The sequence below is a fragment of the Anolis carolinensis genome, chromosome 1, assembly GCF_035594765.1.
Source record: "Anolis carolinensis isolate JA03-04 chromosome 1, rAnoCar3.1.pri, whole genome shotgun sequence".
Classification (NCBI taxonomy): Eukaryota; Metazoa; Chordata; class Lepidosauria; order Squamata; family Dactyloidae; genus Anolis; species Anolis carolinensis.
This window is the reverse complement of record NC_085841.1, coordinates 307378267-307400978: the sequence shown is the minus strand read 5'-3', so window position 1 is coordinate 307400978 and position 22712 is coordinate 307378267. Positions and strand designations below refer to the sequence as shown.

General features: G+C 38.5%; 1 protein-coding gene across 1 annotated transcript in view; it reads right to left on the bottom strand.

The window, feature by feature from the left end:
- Positions 1-540: 540 nt before the first annotated feature.
- Positions 541-22712, bottom strand: part of galnt16 (polypeptide N-acetylgalactosaminyltransferase 16) — a 246567-nt gene continuing 224395 nt past the window's right edge. Inside the window, exons 13-15 of the mRNA XM_008118139.3 lie at positions 20565-20706; positions 17122-17238; positions 541-1523 (exon numbers count right to left, since the gene is read on the bottom strand). Of these exons, the coding sequence (XP_008116346.2) occupies positions 1386-1523; positions 17122-17238; positions 20565-20706 (397 nt within the window). The 3' untranslated portion in view covers positions 541-1385. The remainder of the gene's footprint in view (positions 1524-17121; positions 17239-20564; positions 20707-22712) is intronic.

Sequence of the window (22712 nt, the reverse complement as noted above, 5' to 3'; positions counted from 1 at the left end):
AAGTTTGTGTTCTGCACTCAAAGGAGGAAATACACACAATGATGGCCTTACCTCAGGCCTAAATTGATAAGAAGCTTTCAAGAAGAGGAATGTTTCTCTGGAACGGACTGCACAGTAGTTCCTTCATCTTGAGAAATAAATAGCTTTGCAATTGATTTGTTAAGATGGGTTGAACATGATGACAATTTCAGTTGGATATGATGACACTTTTAGTCTTTAAAATTGCACATGTATGTCTGCAAGTGGACTAATTTCTTCACTGGAGTAAAGTGATACCTGTTCTCTCCAGACCTCTCCAAGTCTCTTTGCTTAGTTCACAAAGCATTAACACTTTTAACACAGGCTGTCAGCACAATGTCACAGAATGCCTTACAGAATGGGACTTAATGGATGGTTCCTAGCAGCTGCTATATCACATTTGTCAGTCTCAAGTGTGACCTCCAATAACTGATCTTTCAGAGATTAGCCATTAATTTTGTGAACGTTGATTTTGAAATGGAAGAAATGCAAGGGAAAAAGAAACAAGATACATACACAATACACAACTAGAAACACTTATTTTTTGTATAAAAACACACAGGGACTTTTTGTTTATGTAATTTCAAACAACATTTGTACTTCAGGAGTCAAGCTCTTTAAAAAAATCAAATCATTTATCCCCTAAGGGTTGGCTTTAACTTTCCCACTGCTATACCATAGCCCTATTTTCAGCCAGGGAAACACAAGGATCCATATTTCTGCAAAGAATTACATTAACATACTTCAATGAAGAAACAAACTTAGAAACAAAAGCAGATCAACAAAGCCCCCAGGCTCTAAGCCTTGCATTTCCCTGCCAAAGATGCAATTCCCAATAACTTAGGCATGACTAATTTTGCCTGCTTTCCCATAAAGCATTTTGTACAACACACATGCAAAATGAGAAGGGATGGCATGTCTGAAAGACAATGAAGTCAAGCAAATCCACCAGGAGTTCACATTAAGCGTTGTCACAGACACCAACTGCCACAACTCCATGGGTCCAGAGACCACAAATTTCCCTGGAGAGAAAGCAAGAGAAGAGAAGAACTGTCAAACATTCTGACTCACACTAAAGTCTTGGCTACTGGGATGTCCCATTCTCCAACTCTGAGCTGCTATTGAGTGTCCTATAGTGTATTCACAGTGGGGAAAACATGGGTTACAAATGGGCCAGTTCCGGTGATGTTTCCATACACCATGGAGTGCTTCATTAATGAATTCAAGAACACTGTCATTTCAACTGAAATGGTTATTGGCTGAGGATCACAATCAAAATACTTAAGGTTTAAACTCCATTCCCCACCCTAACCCCTTCCGTTCCCAAAGTCTCATGCAAAAGCACTGGAGAAATTGCTGGGCAACCATCATGTGGCTTGGAGCAGCTCCCACTGTTGGCCTGGTATATCTGACTGGCAGATGTTGGTCACTAGTCTGCTGGACTGGCTTTCCAAGCATAGGCCACTGACAAAGTGCTGGATGAAGCTGCCTTTCATCTTCCATTTCTAAAGATGGGAGATGGGAAAGGGAGGTGGGAGAGAAGAGAAAAAATAACATCAGTATAGGAAAACCTGCCTCCTTCTTTGCTCATTTTTGAAACCCAATGTAAAAGTATAAACTGAAATATTGCATTTGACACATTCAGCATTCAAAAGGTAAGCAGAAATTAAGGTGGTGATGATAGATATTTCAGTTTCATATTCCCCAGAGTTTCGCTGTTTTAAATTCTAGTGTAGCAAGTAATGAAAATGTGTTTGATGCACCAATGAAGCTCCTTATGTGACAGTGACAGAAGGATCTGAGATCTTACAGCATCTCTAATTGCTAAGCCATTCTGATTTAGTCTTGATCAGCAGACCTTGGAATAATAACTGTTTTTTAACATGTTGCCTGAAGATTCTGAGCATAATAGTAAAAAAAAAAAAGTAACTTTCCCCATTATCTCACTGAAAGATGTAATGGGGAAACAGCACTGGAATTATTGAAATTGTGGCTTGGAGTGGGGTGGGAATCAAATCCTCAATTTTGAACCACTCACACAGAATGACTTAGACTCCCTGGTAGATTATCTCATATATAACTTCTAGTGTACTGTATATCCATGTCATGACCTGGAGCTTCATCTTACATAGTACTTCAATAACTATCTAAGCATTGTATCAATTAGGAAAGACAAGCATGGCTATAAATCATGGATTTGTCTCTTTCCCAGTCACCATTCACATATTTGAGGGGAAAGACACCTATTGTCACGACCCAGGCTACAGAGCACCAATAACCATACGCAGAGGCCAGAATCTATCTAATATCTTTATTAAGGAAATATATAAAGTTAGTAAAAGCAAATGTAAAAGATAGTCCAGAAGCAGACCTTTCAGGAAAGGTCAAAATTAGTCCAAAGAAATAATGTCCAATATGAAATATTAAGGTCCAAAGTTGTAATCCAATAACCGAAACACTCACTTTGACAAGCAAAGTGAGGGGAGATGACAAGGTCCTTTAGTCCATGAAACTTGAGCGAGGCTAGGAAATAACTTGATACTTGAAACAAGGCTTAAAACGTGGAACAAGGTAACTAGGAACAAGAACAAGGTCCGTGGAATAACTTGGTAAAATCCGTGGAACAAGGCAAGGATTGGTCCTGGGAAACAAGGCAAAGTCCGTAGATAAACAAAGGCTGGGAAGCAAGGCGAAGGCTGGATAGCAAGGCAAGGCTTGAGCAGGAGCGAGGCTTGGATCGGAGCGCGCTGTCCAGACACAACTCGCTCCGTAGGCTGACGAATTGACTCCGCGAAGTTACTACGCGGGTAAAACACCTAAATAGAGTCTAGCTTCCCGCCGAAGCAGTTCTCTGGGAATCAGAACCGAAAGCTAACTCTGAGACCAGATGTGAGACTCCCCAAAGATTCTCACGAGAAGCAGTCTTAATTGGCCACATTCTTAGCTGCAATCCGCGCACTCCTGCGCGAAGCTGAATCCAAACTTCTCTGTTGTTTACAAAACTCCCGGCGCAAGAATACGGGAGAAGTAGGCTCTGGGCTTGTTTGACATACTTCTGGGAGACAACTTTCTTGCAGGTGCAAGGTTCCCAGATCTGCCTGGGAAAGATCCGGCAGAGAGGAATCCAGTTCAGACTGGGAAGGTAAAAAACCCAAGTTTTCATCTTCATCAGGAATTACAATGTCCTGAGCAGGACTACAAGGCCCATGGGTCATGACACCTATTAACTCACATGATCACTTCACAACTGAGATAATGTATCTGCAATCCCTGCTTCAATGTCTTATTTAATAACAAGATGGAGTCCACAGCAGGTATGAGCATCAATTATCCCTGGTGAAACAGCCAAACAGCAAGCTGTAAGGTGCATAAAAACTCAATTAAGCTTCTTATAACTACTGTCAAACAAAAATAAGTAATTTATGTGACTGAGTGGGTAATGCTTCCTTTTTTCAATTCCCTGCAGCTGTGGTAGAGCTCACCTGCAGATGTTTTTCTATAATGCTTTGTAAGCAGCATTATTTTTAGAGGATGTCCCTGCTTCACTGCTTATGGGATACAGAAGTGCAAATCATCCAAGGGCTGTAAGGCATATAGATAGATAGTCCTGACAGACAGCAGGAGGCTGGCTTACATGAGTTTTTGTGGCGTTGTTGTTGTTGTTGTTGTTGTTGTTGTTGTTGTTGTTGTTGTTGTGTGTCTTCAGGTCATTTCTGATTTATAACAACCCTATGGTGAACCTATCATGGGGTTTTCTTGGCAAGATGTGTTCAGAAAGGGGTTGCTTTTACCTTCCTCAGAGGCTGAGGGAATCTAACTCACCTAAGATCGTCCAGTGGATTTCCATAGCTGGGTAGGGATTTGAACCATCGTCTTCAGTTATAGTCAAACCACTATATTATAATTTTGCCTCCAAATGGCATAAAGGGATTTACTTGTGTTTTTGGTGCCATATTAGCTCCCTGAGAGAACTTTTTGTAACACAGGGCATGAGAGGGAATGGACTCACAACACTTCCTATTGCTAAAAAGGTCTCCTCTGTCCCTAAAATGGCCTATGTGTGTCTATACGTGTTTTCAAGTTTCCAGTTGACTTATGACAATCTTATGAATGTCATAGGATTTTCTTATATAAGGAACACTCAGAAGCCCATGAGCACCCAAAACATCATGAAAATGCCCTGCACACATGTTAGATGGTGCTGGGGTGTATTTGGGGGCAATGCACGTTTGCTTTTGTTTAGTAATGTGTCTTATTCTTTGTGAAAGAACCCTGAAAATTGGGGTGAGGCACTTTGATCCTCCCCCCCTTCCTCTTCGTCCCTCTCTTTCTTTCTTTGATTAGCTCACCTTTCTCCCAGTGTGGGACTCAAAAATAGTAGCAGTGTAGTGAACTAATGTGTGAATCTGGAAACCATGAAATACTAATGTGTCTTTATGTTACTTATCAATTTATGGCAACAGCATAATTTTTACCAGGTTGTCTTAAATATAGTTTTGCCAGTTCCTTCCTGTAAAACATAGCCGACAGCACCTGGTATTTGTTGACAGTCTCCCATCCAAGTAGTTACAAGGGTTGACTCTGCTTAGCCTCCAAGATCAGGTGAGATTTGTCATCTTTAGGGTATTTTGTCATCTGCACAATAAATATAGATTTTAACCACAGTCTGGAGCTGTGAGGTCCCTGATGCCATCTCTGTGGCATGCGTAGAGGTTTAATTTGCTCTAAATGGGCCTCCCCCTTTCCTTCCTCATCCAGGCAGATGGTCTTTTCATGACACAGGGTTAATGGTCTCAGCAACCTGACAGCCTGAGCATATTAAACTGATATTTGTCTCATCTGTTTGTTTGATGAGGTCAAAAAGGGATTGCTTGCCAGCCTGGCATTAATGGCCCGATCGTCTTTTGCAGACTGGCACATGCATCTGGGAAAAGTTGATAGTATTGCCTTCCCCCTTCTTTTAAATTAATGTTAGAACACAGTATGCATTCATAAATGACTAACTCTTCCCAGGATGACATGCTAAATGACTTGAGACAGCCAAGACATATGTTACACACTGTAAGGCAACCAATAAACATCCAGATGTTGAAATCAACAAACACCCAATATAAGGGCTTCATTAATAAGAATCATTTTCTTAGAAGTATTACCCAACTACATCCAATTTCTCTTTATAAGAAGTTTTGCCCTGACATGACTGTTTGGCTTTCAGGATATGTTGCCCCTAGCCACAGGCTTCAAGAAGTTACTTTTTCAACTTACAACTTCCAGAATTTCCAGGAAGTATGATCAGCAGCCTGCGCAGTGGTTCTCAACCTGGGTCCCCAGATGTTTTTGGCCTTCAACTCCCAGAAATCCCAATGGCTGGTAAATTGGCTGGGAATTCTGGGAGTTGTAGTCCAAAAACATCTGGGGACCCCAGGTTGAGAATCACTGTGTTAGGGGATTCTGGGAGATATAATCCAAATATAACATTTTCACAGCTCTTGCTGACAAACTCTTCTGAGATCCCACATTGGTATTCATGGTAAAAATCTAAACATGGAGAGTTGACCGTACTACTGGATGGCAACACAAGGTTTGTGTAGTTGAATGCAGCTGAGTGTACAAGCTAATGAGCTAACAAATATACAGCCAAAGGAATGCTACCACCAATTCCAGCCAGAGCAGACAGATGCATGTTCACTGTATACAAAAGTACTCTATGTGCAACTCTGCCTTCTGAGCCTGAATTGATTACAGATGCAGGCATTAAACAAAAATGTTGAACATCTTCCTTATGATAACTTATACACATTCTGGCCTAGAAACACAATGTAGCATCTTGAAAGCCCTATATATATGGGCTGCAGAACATGACTCATGTATTCTGAACAATAAAGATGAAGGGTATCTTGAGCTCCTATGTCTCTTGGAGTATCCTTTTGAGAGAAGGCTAAATCCATAGCAACACTGCTGATGCAAAGGACCATTACAACAGGGATGAATTTCATTCAAACATTCTTCATTTCAAAAATGATGGGGGGGGGGGGCAAAATATATGCAAATATATGTCTCCTTGACTCTCATTTGAAGATAAAGCCTGCTACAGCCCTCCTCCAACCTGAAACCCTCCAGATAGACTAACCTTCCAGTTCCATAACCCTATGCCTGGGATATTGTTGTTGCCCAACATCAGTGGAAGGTGCTGGGATGGATGAGTTTACTCCATACTTTTCCACTATAAATTGACTCACTTGAGTAGGTTCACTCAGTAGCTCAGCCACCAGTGTTTCTTGAATGCGAGAGGAATGGGAGTCCATCTCTTCCCTTTTCCATACCTAAGAAAAGTACTGTATAATTCCACATGGTAGTCCATGTATGTGAAGTCGATCCTGAGTTGTGTACTCATGCCCTTCCTTGGATACACAGAGTCACCTTACAGTAACTCTGCACGGGTGATGTAGTGGGTAGCATCTCCTTCATGGTTAACCATGCAAATAGCATTAATTCATACAGCAGATTCATACCAGTGAACATTGAAATCAATGTTCCTGGCCACTATGTGCAACAGCAATTCCTCAGCATCAGCTTCCTGGATCTTCCTTCTTGAACAGACTAAAGCCATCTAAATATAGCACCCCAGAGTTCTTTACAACAAGGTGACCCAGAAAAAATATCAGAGCAGATGCCATTGGCTCAAATCAATGGTACAGAGTGTTGCCAAGGGAATCAGCAAAGTCTCAAGTTCCAAATTAACCAAGAGACATAACCTTAGTTGGTGAATTTAGATGGATTTAATCTCTCAGAGAGCAGAATTAAGAGAGGCAAGGTATCTTATTGCCATGTTCTGCTAAACATCCAAAGGTGGCCATAACACTACCGTATGTAACAGAATTTGAAACATTTTCTGTCCCTGGTTTGAAAGTGTTATTCCCTGTTTAACCATGCTTCACTTACATTGAAAGTAGTTGTTATACCTCAGAAGCTTCATTTTTGTGGCTGTCACAAACTATGTTGAATTGGTTAAGACTCTATCTGATATTCATTGACAAACTATCGCAAAATACGTTGCCGGATGTCCCACAAAAACAATTTTTACAGTTTAATAAACCTTTTCCATATTTTTATGATAGAATCAATTAGGAAATGACATTTATAACCCAGGAACAAAAATAGAGTTACACAGTATAATGGGCAAGAGGGTTTTGTCAACAACAGCAGGATTTCTGCTTCTGGTAGTGAGCCAGACTTGATTATCATCACTGAGCTTCAGAACTTTCTTCATAGATTTTGGCCATAAGGAAACAGGCTGTGATTTATTGTGCTCGTGGGACAGTACAGAGATCGCTAACAGTGATAATTAGCAAAGGACATTTTCTTTTCTTTGGTGCTCTGTCCTATTGAGAGACAGTTCATTGTGTTATTTTTCCAAATTACAGGTACAATGATCTATAAACCTCTTTTAGAGGAATTGATATCAGTCGCTGGTACTTTAGCAATGGCCTTACCGCAGTAGGGCACCCAGCAAGCATTTTCTCCTGAATGACACCAAACAAAGCAACTTTTCAGTTAATTGCAAGACTTGAAAGCACAGCAGTTGTTGTTTCAACAGAAGCCTTTTCCATTATTCAGTTCAATGGAAAGGAAGGTGAGAGAGGGCACAAGTGCAAAACTGAGGGCAGGGATTACATGTAGGGAAATGTATTTCCACAATTACCACTTCTTGTAATTAGTTAGCCACAAATTGTGGGCTTGATTTCATTAATTTCCCTCTACATCTGGAGCTGCTATTACACTTTCAGGGAGTTGGTCCAGAGATCAGTACTGTGACTCTAAAAGCTTCAACCTAATTTGAGATTTTGCACCTGATGGTTTGAGTGTAAAGTAGGAGTAATGAAGAAATAAACCACCACTAAGGGAGTAAGACATGAGAGCAATTGTTAAGAACATTGGGAAATAAAGGTATAGCTAGTTACCCCAAAACACACACACCATGGAGCTTGACATTGTTGAATTATTATTTGTTTTAGATATCTAACAACTTTGACAACAGAAATCTGGTTCATATGTTAAAAGTAGATGTTCACTTTCAGTTGCATAGCCATTGCTTCATGTAATGAATAAACAAAAGTTTCTATACATGGTTTACACCCATTTAACTACAGCAATGTAGCTCTTTGGCTGCATATATTTAACCTCAGACTCTAAACCTTATGGAAAGCTGTTCATAAAAAGGCTTTATTGTGGAACTGCACTATGAGCAGCCACCACATATGAACTACATCACAGGGGTTGCACAGATGTTAAAAACTATCCTTTTGGCTTACAACTTCTAAGAATTCTCTAGCCAACATGGCTAATAGCCACATAGCTTTTCAAGATATGGGAGTTTACATCAACTAGGAAGACACAGAAATATCAGATTGGTCCAAAGAACAATTTTATTGGATTGGAAAATCATTTGTTAAATTGCTGCCTTTTAGATATCTGGGTGTCTAAAATGCAGTGCTTCCTACCTCACCTATGTTTTTGGACCAAATGATATCCTCATTTTACTGACTTCACAAAATATTTTTGAAAGCACAGGATCCACATTCACTGAATGCATATCTCTGTCCCATGTGTGCCTATTTTTTATGCTCATCTATGGAGGCCCTTTTCCCTTTCTCTGAAGTTAGGAAGGTGGCTACTAAAGAGGGGGTCTTTTCACTGGTGGTTATTTCTTATGGAATATTATCCGTAAGTTTACCTCACACTAACATTTCCAGTGCTACAAAAATACTTTTCTGATTTCTCAGACCTTTAAAGACCTTTGTTATTTTAATCCCCTTGACATCTTGGTGGTTAGCTGCTGGATGCATTCACTAGTTTTTAGCATTTCTTTGTTATATTTTATCATGTTGGCATTTTCAGTGTTGTTGTTGTTGGTTTTTTTTTTAAAGCCTTTAATTTTTTATAGAATGCTGAAGAAATAACAACAGTAACAACTGTCAAAATATCAGGGAGTAGAAATTCATAGAATTTCAATCTTGGTATGAACATCTAAATTTATAACGTTTAAGAATAATTTGTTCCAAAACATTGTTGAAAAACAATACAAATATGTAGTTTCATCAGAAGAATTATTTTCCATTAAAGAGAACACAATTACACTTGGACTTTCAAACCCTGTGATAGGTTCATTTTTCTGGGGGCATAAGTCAGAAATGACTGGAAGTCACCCAATAACAAAAGATTCTCTATCATGAAGCCAAAATGAAGCCACTGTATATACTCAAAGATAAGCCGAGTTTTTCAGCCCTTATTTATGAGCTAAAAAAGCCTCCCCCGGCTTATAATAGGGTCAAGTTCAAGCCGGCAAGGGAGCCTGGAGGCTGTTGCTTGCAATATATGATATATTTATCGCTCATCTTACCCTCCCTTATCAGTGTTTTCTTTTCCAAAGCTTCCCTCACTCTTAACCAAGGGAATATTTTGAAAAGGGAATGAAGCCCTTGCAAGTCAGGAAGAACACACACACACACACACACACACACACACACACACACACACACGCACACACAAACATACACATACATCTTATAGAAGCATTTTCCCCTGAAATATTTGTTAATCTCTGCTACAGATATATAGCCATTTCCCCCTGCAAGCTTTTGCAATCCCTATGTACCTTTATATTTCTATCTATCTATCTATCTATCTATCTATCTATCTATCTATCTACATTAATTTTATATATGAATTTTCCCCTCATATATTTGCAAGTCTTTGCAAATCCTATAAACATGTAGATATCTAGAGATTTTAATGTACCTGTATATCTGTATCTGTGCGTATACATTATTTTATATATGAATTTTCACCTCATGTGTTTGCAAGTCTTTGCAAATCCTATACAGATATAATTATATATATATATATATATATATATATATATATATATAGAGAGAGAGAGAGAGAGAGAGAGATGTCTATATATATATATATATGAATATAGATATGTAGGGCTTGCAAATATTGCAGGGGAAATGAACACACACACACACACACACACACAGATTTCTAGATAGATATAAACATAAATATATAGGGCTTGCAAATATTGCTGGAGAGAAATGCACATATATAGAGAGAGGATTTGCAAACGTTTCAGGGTGAATGCATATGTGAAATTAGTTTATATAATTATAGATCTATATCTAGCTCTGCATTGTTTATATAGGCACTGAATGTTTGCCTGTTACTATGTTGGAAGCTGGCCTGAGTCCCCAGGGAAGATAGGACAGGGTACAAATGAAGTTGTTGTTGTTGTTGTTGTTGTTGTTAATAATAATAATAATAATAATAATAATAATAATAATAATAATAATAATATGTTATTGTTAATACCATATTGTTTTCGTTGGCCCTACCTTTCCACTTACAGAGCTAGTTTACTGTTTTTCTTTGAAATATGGTAAATATTGAAAAACCTTTAACCTACCGATGCCTCAATATAATTTCATTGGGATCTATTTTCATTTTGAAATTTACCAGTAGCTGCTGCATTTTCCACCCTTGGCTTATACTCGAGTCAATAAGTTTCCCCACTTTTTGTGGTAAAATTAGGTGCCTCGGCTTATATTAGGGTCAGCTTATACTCGATTATATACGGTAATTCTTAACTAACCAGAACAGTTTCAGGACAAAGACCCCTTTAAATGTTCAATGAAATTATGCATATCCATTCTCTTATTTTGAAGGAAAGAAAAATGTAATTATTTTTCACGTACGCTTTTAGGATCTCTTTGCCCTAAGCTTCTCCAGGTGCTTTTAGATAACAGCAAAGTTATGTTTAAAAATGAAAACTTATGCTAGCCTAGTGATACCCCCATTTAGAATGAATTGCATATTATATAATAAATGCAAGGCGAATGGCTTGGCTTCATTGCCTGTCACTCTTTTTTCCTGCCATAACTGTTACTATTCCAAGAGGAACAGGGTTTGTTTGTTTTTTTAAACCTCCAAAAGAGCATTCATGTGCATCACTGCTAGAGATGAAAGGGCACACATATCTTTTTCACAAATGTATTTTATTTTGGTCAGAATCCTGTGGGACACTTATAACAAGTAGATAACACAGCCCAACTTTTTTTTTCTTGGAGTCTTGATTTATAAACCTCTTCCTGGGGTTATTTGCGGCACTGATTAAGTGCATTGGATAGACCGTTTTAGCTCTAGTTTCTTAGATATGGTTATCATGATTTTCTATGGAGAAGCAGATGAAGACTGGAAGATGGCATATGTTTTATATCTCAGAAATTAGAGCTGATAGGGGAAAACTGATACCATTTTTGGAATCAGCAGGTCAAATACATCCAGAAACAGATCTAACATTTGAGACACCAAAATGTGTACTGGCCAATGTCATAGATTCTGTATTGACCATCCTTACTTATTGGGCACCAGCTGCTGTGATCAATGGGGGTCGCAGGAAGCAGAAGGCTGCCATTTCTACTTTCTCATATTAATGATATCTGGCACAACAGGTAGAAACATGATCCCATTGCAATTCCTCTTTGCACTAAATATTACTCATATAAGCAGGAGTAGGAACAGCAATCAGTTGCTTCCCAAGTGACAGGGAAACAGACCACCATCGACTGCAGCAGCTGGTTCCAGCTAAGTGTTGATTTGGGACTTTCACAGTCTGTACGTAGCCCCTATGTCACAATTACAAGTACATAACTCTAGAAATGCATTCAAAAGAATGGGAATTTTAGACTAATTTTAACTTTTAACGTTTAATGATATGGAAAGTTTTTAAGGATCATTGAACCTCTAATACTTGTTTAGTTACGTTTTTTAAAATATTTTTATGTATATTTTTAATATGATGTGGGCTGCCCGGGCAGCATAGAAATCTCCCTAATAAATAAATAACTATGATACAGGATTCTGATCTTTATTTATTCATTAAAATTAAAATATTTCTATCCTACTATATAGCGAAAGATCTCAAGTTGGCTTACGATTTATTTATTTTGTATCAAAAGCATTGCACAAATTAGTATAAAACTGATAAAAATAGAAGGAGTACAAGCAGCTAAATATCTTTTGACCAAAAGATAGAAGTGATGCAATGCAATAAATAACAACAATTTTAAAAGATGACAAACACATGAAATAAATTATCAATTAAAAAACAGACAATTAAAAACCCGTGGAGGGATAGCTGTAAATCATTATTTTTCTCCACAATGTGCGCGGGAGGGGGATTTTCACCATATTCTTTGCCTCACTTAGACCCTGATTACTTTAAAAAAACCTAGCGACCATCAACATTTTTGGATGCTGTTGTTCCATTTTAATCTAGGAAGTATCGGTGCCTTTATTCTGGAAAGCCTCAAATGGATGTGCTCTTTATCATGCATTTTTTAAAAGGACACCAACGGAGAGTGGCAAAACACAACTAACAGAGAAGTACTTGTTATGTGCAAGAGAAACTAGGGAGAGAGCTTTGCTGCAAATATCCACTCAGCACCCCAGGGAGAAAGATTTGATGAAAGCACTTAAGGAGAAACTGGTGACCTAATTCCAGAGCAGGCTAGTCTGTGCAATGGTCACCTGCAGAGCAGAAGGCAGACCTGCGCAAGTACAACTCACCTGGAAATCTTAATTTCAGGCATGAGAATTCCCCTAGCATATGTACAGTAACAGTTTTTACACTACATTGAACAGACCTCTTCTTCAGGAATATATGCTTATGTTTTCCATGGACAAGGCTTCAAAAGCTGTCCAGTAGTTTGCATGACAAAATGGAGATCTGAGAGCTACTAAATGTAGCTGAAAAATATGCGGGCAATTAAATTTATACATTTTCTCCTCTCTCTAGCTCTCTTATAGCAAAATGACAAAAAATTGACAAGGACAGATTCCCAGCTACCACACTCTTGCACAATCAGGTGAAATTGGAAATTGCTGTAGTAACTGAGAGACAGAGAAAGTTCCTTGAACAAGATATAGGGAACCTTTTGTTGAAAATAGCAACCTTCCTCAAGCCTCCACTAGTTATTTGTTTGTATATACATAATTTAGACTGCTTACTATATATTGTATATGTGTGTATTGGTATGCAGTTTTCCTTAACTTTGTTGTGCGAGTGGTTGCAGACCATGTGCTCAGATCTGGGACTATTCAGCTCAGACTCCATTTTAGATCTCTGACTCCGTTGGACTTTCGTTGGACTAAACCAATGATGGGCAACCTTTTGCGCTTGGTGTGCCAAAATTCATCAAAAAACCTAGCATGACTTAGGTGGTGTGTCACTTCGAGAAAAAACCCCCCATAATTTCACAATATATATAGTTTAAATAACAAAAATATATAATTGTAATATATAACTGTATTTAATAAATCAAAAACTATTTGCTACCATTATTTCCATTATTTCAACACTCTATGGTACCTCTTGCAGTTTCCATGCTGATTTCTCTCGGTTGTAGTTTCAATGTAATCATGAATAACGAATAATATAATAATAATATAATAGTAATAATATAATAATATATTACAATAATAATAGAATAATAATAGAATATATATATATATCTATACACACACACACACACACACACACACACAATTCCCATGAAGTAAACAACAAAACCACTGGACCAATTCACACCAAATTTGGCCACAAAAGACATTAGTCATCCAATCAATCTGCATGCGGCAGCGTGTCAGCAAAAATGGCTAGGCGTGTCAGTGCTGACACGCGTGTCATAGGTTGGCCATCACTGGACTAAACAGAGACTCTATCAGATTCTCAGAACAGAGAGATGCTTTAGACTAAGGACTGTTAAGATTATAAGAAAGGTGCCCTATATTATCTGTATAAACTACTTCAAATCCTGTATGTAACTAGATTGATAAGCAATGTACAGTAGAGTCTCACTTATCCAACATAAACAGGCCGGCAGAACGTTGGATAAGCAAATATGTTGGATAATAAGGAGGGATTAAGGGAAAGCCTATTAAACATCAAATTAGGTTATGCTTTTACAAATAAAGCACCAAAACATCATGTTATACCACAAATTTGACAGAAAAAGTAGTTCAATGCACAGTAATGCTATGTAGAAATTACTGTATTTACAAACTTGGCACCAAAATATCACAATGTATTGAAAACATTGACTACAAAAAAGCGTTGGATAATCCAGAACGTTGGATAAGCGAGACTCTACTGTACCTGTATGCTGAATACATGAAGTTTGTGTGTAAACCAACTATGTTACTTTCAAAGAAGTCAACTCATTTTTGACTTCTGAGAGCATGATTTAAACCAAGATGTTTTAAGGGAGAGTAGATGCTTTTGGGCAAGTTATGGAGATTTCCATTTCCCAAAAGGTTGGGGCAGTGTTTTCCTAAAAGCTTATGATTTTTAACATGGTCATGCATTTCATAATTTTGCCAAAAGCTTTTTCTATGGACTTAGGATTGGGGTGAAATGCTGGTGTTCCTCTGGAAACCTTTCACCCCACCAGCAGGAATGATGCTTAACTATATTGGTTGCTCGTTGCATGATTTGTGGGTCCACTTCATCCTGCAGTGGTGGGTGGAGGAATCCCGTCTCACAACTGTAATTGAACCCTGGACTGCGGATGCTACTTTGTAACATAACATCTTCCCTCATTTGAGAGAGGAAAAATATTGATTACTGTACTGCTCTTCCAAAACAACATGTTGCCAAGATAGGTTATTCTGCAAGGAGATATGATTGTATCTGACAAAAAGACTTCTGTTTCTACTATCACATAGACATACATAAAATTCAGACAAGTTTTTTGAACAAAGACAAGACAAACATTGAGAACAGCATTCCATAAAATCTTGAGTCGCGTTTTTGGCAGAAAGGCTGGACATAAATAAAGTTGACAATAATGACAATGCCAATAATAATAATGACAACTATCATTATCATAATAAATATTTCCAAAAGATCTGAAATATCCTACCCATCCCAACTTCAGGGCCTCTTGTTAACCCTCAAATTTTAAGCCAAAAATCAGAAACATCAAACATTTAGTAATTTTCATTTTGCATGTAGGGGAACACCAAGAAAAAAGAACACCAGCATGCATTTTAAAATGTCAGTTGTGAGTTCAAAATCTGTCTGTCAAAGTTCCCTGAAGCCTGTCTTTCAAATACATATCCCAAAGCCATTCTATACAACTAGTTCTTAATGGAATACATGTAGGGTTGTTGACCTTTTGCAGTTCAAATGTCTTCCCCTGAGTTGTGCTTTAAGTGCATAGCGCTTACCATTTCCAGTATAAAATGCACTACAAGGAAGCCACATATTTTGATATTCGTTGCTACAGAGCTATATGAATTGCTAGAAACACCCATTGAATATTATTCATGTTGTCAATTCAATACGAGCCATTTCTAAGTAGAAATACATGGATTTGTGCTAGCATGACTAATATGTCTAATATGACTAATATGACTAATAATTTTTGATTAAAATAGAAAAGCCATGGGATGATGACGATGACGACAATGACAATAATAATATTAATAATAATGATAATAATATATATCTGTTTATTATGATCCAATGACTTTGGATCATAATGAGCTGATCTAGGTTATCAGCAGAAAATCCACATTATCTAATTTGAACTAGATTATCTTAGTCTACACTGCCATATAATCCAATTTAATGAAGATAATGTGGCTTTTATACACCTGTGTAGAAGGGGCCTTAGAGACATCAATGGCCATCAACAGTCAAAGAAGTAATGTTCCAAGCTTTGTGGCAAAACAAAGAACAGAGGTCAGGAACTGAAAGATGAAGGGATTGTTATCCAGTTAATATCTTCTAATCTTTGTTCTTTTTCTGTTATGTTTTAACCATTGCTGAAGGAACATTTACTTTTGTTTTCTCTGCATATCACTACAATGACTATGCTATCTTGGTGATAGCATTCCTTCAATCGTTTTCTTGCTGGGGTTACTTGAAGGTGAATTTTTACAACATCACAGAATGTAATTTCAGTGAAGATTAAGACAGACTGTCTGGCTTTTGTAAGGGGACATTCAAAACTATAAGAAGTTTACATTAAATCTATGGCAACATTAGACAGGCAGGGGGAAAGTGAGGGAAAGCGGACTAAACTGTCCTCCTCCATTCCCTACAGTCTTTATCTTCTGGGATGGCCTCCTCTGGGATGGCCATCCAGTCCAACCCCCTGTAAGATGCAGGAAAATCTCATTCAAAGCACCCCTGACAGATGGCCATCCAGCCTCTGCTTAAAAGCCTTCAAAGAAGGAGCCTCCTCCACACTCTGGGGCAGAGTTCCACTTTGTGTTCTACAATTACTTACCCAGTCGGTATGCTGGGTTCCATTTCTTCATACTACTTCACTTCACTTCATTTCACTTTATTTCTTAATTAGTCGCTCTCCACCGGAGTGCTCCGAGCGACTTACAATTTAAAATATAATTCCACAATATAAAAACATTCAACATAAAAACATTCAACAGTGACCATTTGGCAAATTAGATCTGATTTACTTAAATGCACAACCAAACAGCCAAGTCTTGAGCGCTTTTCCAAAAGGTCGCAACTCCGACATTGCTCTAACATACTACTGAAAAAGAGCCCCTCGGAGTCGTGCCGAAGTTGCCCTGCATCATGTGATGGGCTCCGTGGGACTCCGTTTTAGCAACATGGAGAAACTGAGAGAAAATGCAGATAAGGTGCTTTTGTTGATGAGACCTATGTGCATTCATGTACAGAGACATTTTCAGTAGGGTGGGTTTCTTTTGTAAAATATTTTGACCACCTTACAGCAATCCATGCATTCATGCACACTTTTCAGATGGCTACAGACCTTTTTTGGGCTGCCTCTCCAAGGATTTCCCAACTAGCATGATAATCAATAATGGCTAGGAAATTTTAGAAGTTCCGATTGAAAAAAGTGACATTTCCAAACAGTAAACTCATTACAGAATTGATCTCATCTCCAGAGTCACTGAACCAGCCTTTCAAACCCATGTGTCAAAGTGAATACTGCAATGGCACTGCAGTAGCAATGGGATGCAATTGCTGTGAAGGAAGTGCAGTACCTGTCTGCCGTCTTTCTGATTGCACGCTTCAATTGTGATCTGGGAGCCGGTGGAGAAGGAGGTGATTGAGAGACACTTGTCCTGCTGCCTGATTAAAGGGTCACTGAATATCCACTCCTGGGGAGCCAGGGAAGGAAAGAACAGAGTGCAATACAACATTAGAAACACTTTTTCAAACCACTTCAACTCTATCTATGCTGTTGCTGTTTTTAATAAAAAGGATAACTCAAACACATTTGCCATCTCTCTCTCTCTCTCTCCTCAAAATTGCCTTTATCTATGCATATGTGTGCCTGTGATCACATGGAGAAAACACTGCATGAGCTAGGAGAAATATAATGCATATTCAAGGGTTTCTGAAGCTGCAGCAGTACTTTGTGAGACTGTTGTGACTGAATGGGCAATTCTATAGTGTTCATGGTGCTGAAAAGTAGAAAAAGAAAAAGAAAAGAATAACAAATGAGAAAATGCTGTGTAGAAATAAATAAATAAAGAAACCTGGTATATATACAGGACAGAGAAACCGATACAGGAATAATTTGAGAAACACTAGTTTGGGGTTCCAAATTTAGTGTAGAAATCAGATTTCCCAACAGACATGTCCCACTACTTCTCAGTAATGGGACATGTCTGTTGGGAAATCTGATTTCTACAAAGAGTTCAAAGATACATATATGTTTCAAGGTATTTGATTTCCTCTCTTACTAAAAAAAATGAGTTGGATGATTTTAAAAATCTGCCTCTTATGGTCAGAAGGATCTTTTAATCTGAGAGAGGTTTCTCAACAAGTAGAGGGATCTTGTTGGTGAATAGAGGAGGTGGCAGCCTTCCTTGGTTCTTCCCTCTGCCTTCATTCAGTCTGCTCTGCCTGCCTTGCTCTGGAGTCCTGCAGGAACCCCTACCACCAGTTAGAAGACTGAAATAGGCAAAATTGGGCTTCTAAACGAGGAGAAAATGGTGAAAAGTTGAAGCTGCCTTCCTTCTACCACTATGGGCATTAGAACTCTACCAAATGTAGACCTCTAGTCATCAAAAAAGAAGTTGGATCCAATTCATTAACTTGCCAAATTTCAACCCTTTTCTACCTTCCTTGAACATTGACACAGCTTCCACTATTTTCTCAATTGGCTATGCTGCCTCAAGGTAATAGGATCTGTAGTTTTACATACCAAAAAGAAAGCCAGTAAAGTCTGCACTAAAACAGTCTCAAGAACAAAACAGTCTCTTAATTCCTTGAGAGCTTCTGTCTATCTCACAGCAGGGTGACTTCCCAACCAGCTTCTAAAAAGATGTCACCAGCAGTTGTATGTGGTGACAAAACAGGCCATTTATCGTTAAGGGTTTAGCATCCACACCCACACTTACAACAACAGAAGATGAGTGCAAACCCACTTCATTGATTTATCCTCCCACCTAATAGCTACCTTCTTCCCAACGGACAATTAACATTTTCTTTCTTCACTGGGATAACTCCCAAGACAGGGCTACAGTTCAATGAATTTCAGCAATTTAAAAGAATGACAAAATAACACAGAGAGGTAAATCAAAGAGCTTGTTGGATGCTGTCTGCGACTCATTCTCATTCATTAACACATGTGAGAGAGTATTTGCTGACAGTGGTATCCTACTGTGACCTTTGCTAACTCAAGCTGTCTCTTTGCTCTATGTCACTAGCTCAATGGAAAGTTCTAAAGCAAAAACCTCAGTTCAGACATTACTATTCTAAATATTTCCCATAGTTTCAAATGGGATAGTTTCAAACCTGCCCTGGTGCATGTTAAATTGAGGTAAGTGTATACCATATATAAGCTGACCCGAATATAAGCTGAGACACCTAATTTTATCATAAAATGGAGAATTTTTTTTTACTCAAGTATAAGATGAGGGTGGGAAATGCAGTAGCTACGGGTAAATTTCAAAAATAAAAATATACCAATAAAATTATATTAATTGAGGCATCAGTAGGTTAGATGTTTTTGAATATTTACATATAACTGTAATTTAAGATAACAAGACTTTAATAAGATAAGACTGCCCAACTCTGATTACCTATATGCTTGAGTATAAGCTGACCCAAATATAAGCCGGGCAGGACCCTCATTCGAGTATAACCCAAGGGGGCTTACAAAGGGTTGAAAAATTCTGCTCATACTTGAGTATATATGGTAAGTTTCCAGAAATGTTATCTTTTCTGGCCTCTAATCTTTTACACATTATTTCAGTCTGTATCAGTTTTCCTAAAGTGGGATTGGTTATAGGAGCAAATAAGTTTGTTTTATGACTCTGTGGATGTGCTTGCGTTTTCCCCAAAACCATCAGGGCATTCAAATGCTCATCTACACTGGGCAGTTTAGTCTGGTGTAAATCTAGCTTGGAGCAGTCCTGGATCCAGCATGTACATGCTGAATTTGAAGAAGTTTTTCAGATGAGCTGAGACCATATTGGCCCTGCTGGGCTGTCACTTTGTCCAAGTCATTGCTGCTACTCCTAACCAGCTACAGAGCTCAGTCCAAGCTCTTTGCCTCCATGGTTGCCTGTGTTGAGGTAGGAATGGGGCACGCAAGCGACCAGCAAGAAGGGGGATGACCTTCACTCCTTCTTGCCGATTACATGGACACCCTGTTCTGATGCTGCCCTGGAGACTAGGACTCAGAGCAATTGATTCAAATTACAGGAAAGGAGATTCCATCTGAACTTTAGGAAGAACTTCCTGACTTCAAGAGCTGTTCAACAGTGGAACTAACTGCTTTAGGGTGTGGCAGAGGCTCCTTCCTTGGAGTATTTTAAACAAATTGGATGGCCATATGTTGGGGGTGCTTTGGTTGTTATGCCCGGAGGTTGGACTAGATAGTCTTGTGGTCTCTTTGATTCTATGCAACAGCCATCACCCAGGCACTTGGACAGATTTCTGTGGCTGGCTAGGAGTGGTGGCAACATAGGTAAGAACTGTCTATCCACTTTCTCTGTGCTGATCAGTGCAGGGAAAGGGTGATGGCAGTGATCTCCAGCTGGACATCTTAGGCTGAAATGGACCAGATCCAGCTGTGGAGACTGCCAGGAAGCCCTGGGATACGCCATATTTTAAGCAAACTCAGGCACAGCCCCCAGCGTTGCCTAATGTGGGCCAAAGTTGGTTCAAAGTCAAAAATCTGGAAGATATCCTAGAAACCTCTGTGAGTTGTGAGGACTGACCGCAGTCCATTCAAGGTGAGCTTTTTGGTCCATGTAAACAAGCCTCAAGCTGCCAATTCCTTACTAGCCTGATAAAAATATATTTAGAGGGGGAAAAAACCCTTTCTTTTCTCTATTTAACACTTAAATGCATATTTCTGAATGACTCCTATAATTCCATCCACTCAAACATGGCACTTTAACCTTTCCAGTACATTTTACATTTTACAAATCAGAAGGAAAGAAGTGTTATGAATTTGAGGTTATCTCACCTGAGTAGCAGCAGGATCATTTGCTGTCCCTTTGCAGCTTCCAACTGCTGCAAGAGAGTTTCCTGCTGAATCCTGCCCCTGAGACTCCAGGCAATTGGCCCCTTGTTTGATTATCCCAGGAATGAGTTCCTTTTCGGGAACTCTTCAGAAACAAAACAAAAATATAAATATGGAAAATTGTCAACAGCATTTTTGTATTTAATTCCAGTCAGTACTGCTTATTCAGAAGAGGATACAATGCAATGTTTCATATTCATATTACAGCAGCTACTTACACATCACAGAAATGCTATCTCACCTCTAGAGTGAAAGACAACAACAGCATAACTAGAGTTGGCATTTATGTATTAACAAAAAGATGAAATGCAGCTCTTAATGAAAAGGCACACGGGGTGGATGGACAAAACTGCATAAAATTTACATATGGTAATATACAGACATAGAGGCAAATTTTAAAATGATCACTAAATCATAAACAGTGGTTTATATAGTATTTATTAAGATGTGTTTCAACTATTTTATGCAATGATAGAACTAGAACATATTTCACGATAGTGGGGAGGTTTTCCAATGTGCCTTCAATTTGACTTTGAATTATGGCAGCCTAACATGCAGATTTCTATGAAAGATTAAGGGACCATAGAATCATGCAATTGGAAAAGTCTATAAGGGCTCTCAGCCCAATCTTCTACCACGCAGGAATACATAATTAAAGCACTCCTAATAAATTCCCATCCCGACACATTTTTAAACCCTTCAGAGAAGGGGGTTCAGAAAGTTCCTCCCAATATTAAGGTGGGTTTTTTTTCTTCCCTGTAGTTTGAATCCATTACTCTATGCCTTATGGCTTGTCTACACAAGCCAAAAACTCCAGAATCACCTCAGGCTGGCAATCTTCATGCTGGCACTGCTACTTTTGGTGTCCTGATTTTGGGGTTTAAACTGGTTTGTTTCCTTTCAAGCAAAGTCAGGAGATACTCTGGAGTTTCCTGGACACTTTGGAGTATCCTGCAGCTTCAGAGTAGTTTGGACAGTTTCTCAGCCATGTGGACAATATTCCCAGAGCACATTTACACTAGACTAAAGTGCTTGGTATAGATGTGCCCTATGGAACAGCAGAAAACAAACTGCTTCTCTTTTCAATATGATATCATTTCAAATATTTGAACATGGCTATCACATATCATATGGCTAGAACACGTGGTAACTAAGGTTAAAGGTGTGTTTCTCTCTTTTTTTGGTGCTTTTTAAAATCTTTAAACCAAGCTTAAAACCTTCAAAAAGAGGGTAGGTTTCTAAAGTCCTTTAAATACCCTGTTTTCCCCAAAATAAGACATACCCCGAAAATAAGACCTATCATGATTTTTTGGCATTTCTGAGGATGCTTGAAATATAAGCCCCATTTCAAAAATAAGCCCTAGATATAGTTCATTTAAAAAGTCAATTTGGAAAAATAAGGCTGCCCCTGAAAACAAGCTCTAAAGCATCTTTTGGAGCAAAAATTAATATAAGACCCTGTCTTATTTTGGGAGAAACAGGGTAGGAGATTGCCCTCTGTCAAGTAGGGCACATGGGCTGCCATCTGTTGGTTAGTCCCAACTAGAGTACGTACACAGAATAAAGTATTAAAATGTGAATCAACGCGTAAGTAAATTCCACTGATTCACTGTGTCTCCTTTAATTAAAACAACTGAAATGGCATGTTTAGCTGTTTCAATTCACAGAAAACAGGCATTGCAATCTACTAAAGTCACTGACCAAATATAAGAATCACACCATTGTCAATGGCAATGCCATGTGAAATCCCTTCCATAATACTTGTAGGAATGCAAGAACATTGTTTCAGGGTTTTTTTAATTTCTCTTGCCTCCACAGAGTATATGAGACTGTCTCTGTTTTCCTTAAGACTCACAATGCCTCCTAATGAACTTACGCCTGCTTGTTTGCAAAAGAACTGAGGTTTTCAGAGTATGAAGTGCTCTGCACCACATTTATCTCAGCAATACAACTTGGTTTTACAATCCAGCTTAATTTATAAATCCAATATGACTATTTTAAATCATACCAAAAGCTTTCACAATCAAATGAACTAATCCAAATAAAAATGAAGTACAACTCCTTAACATATTCCCAGAGCAATTTCTTAAA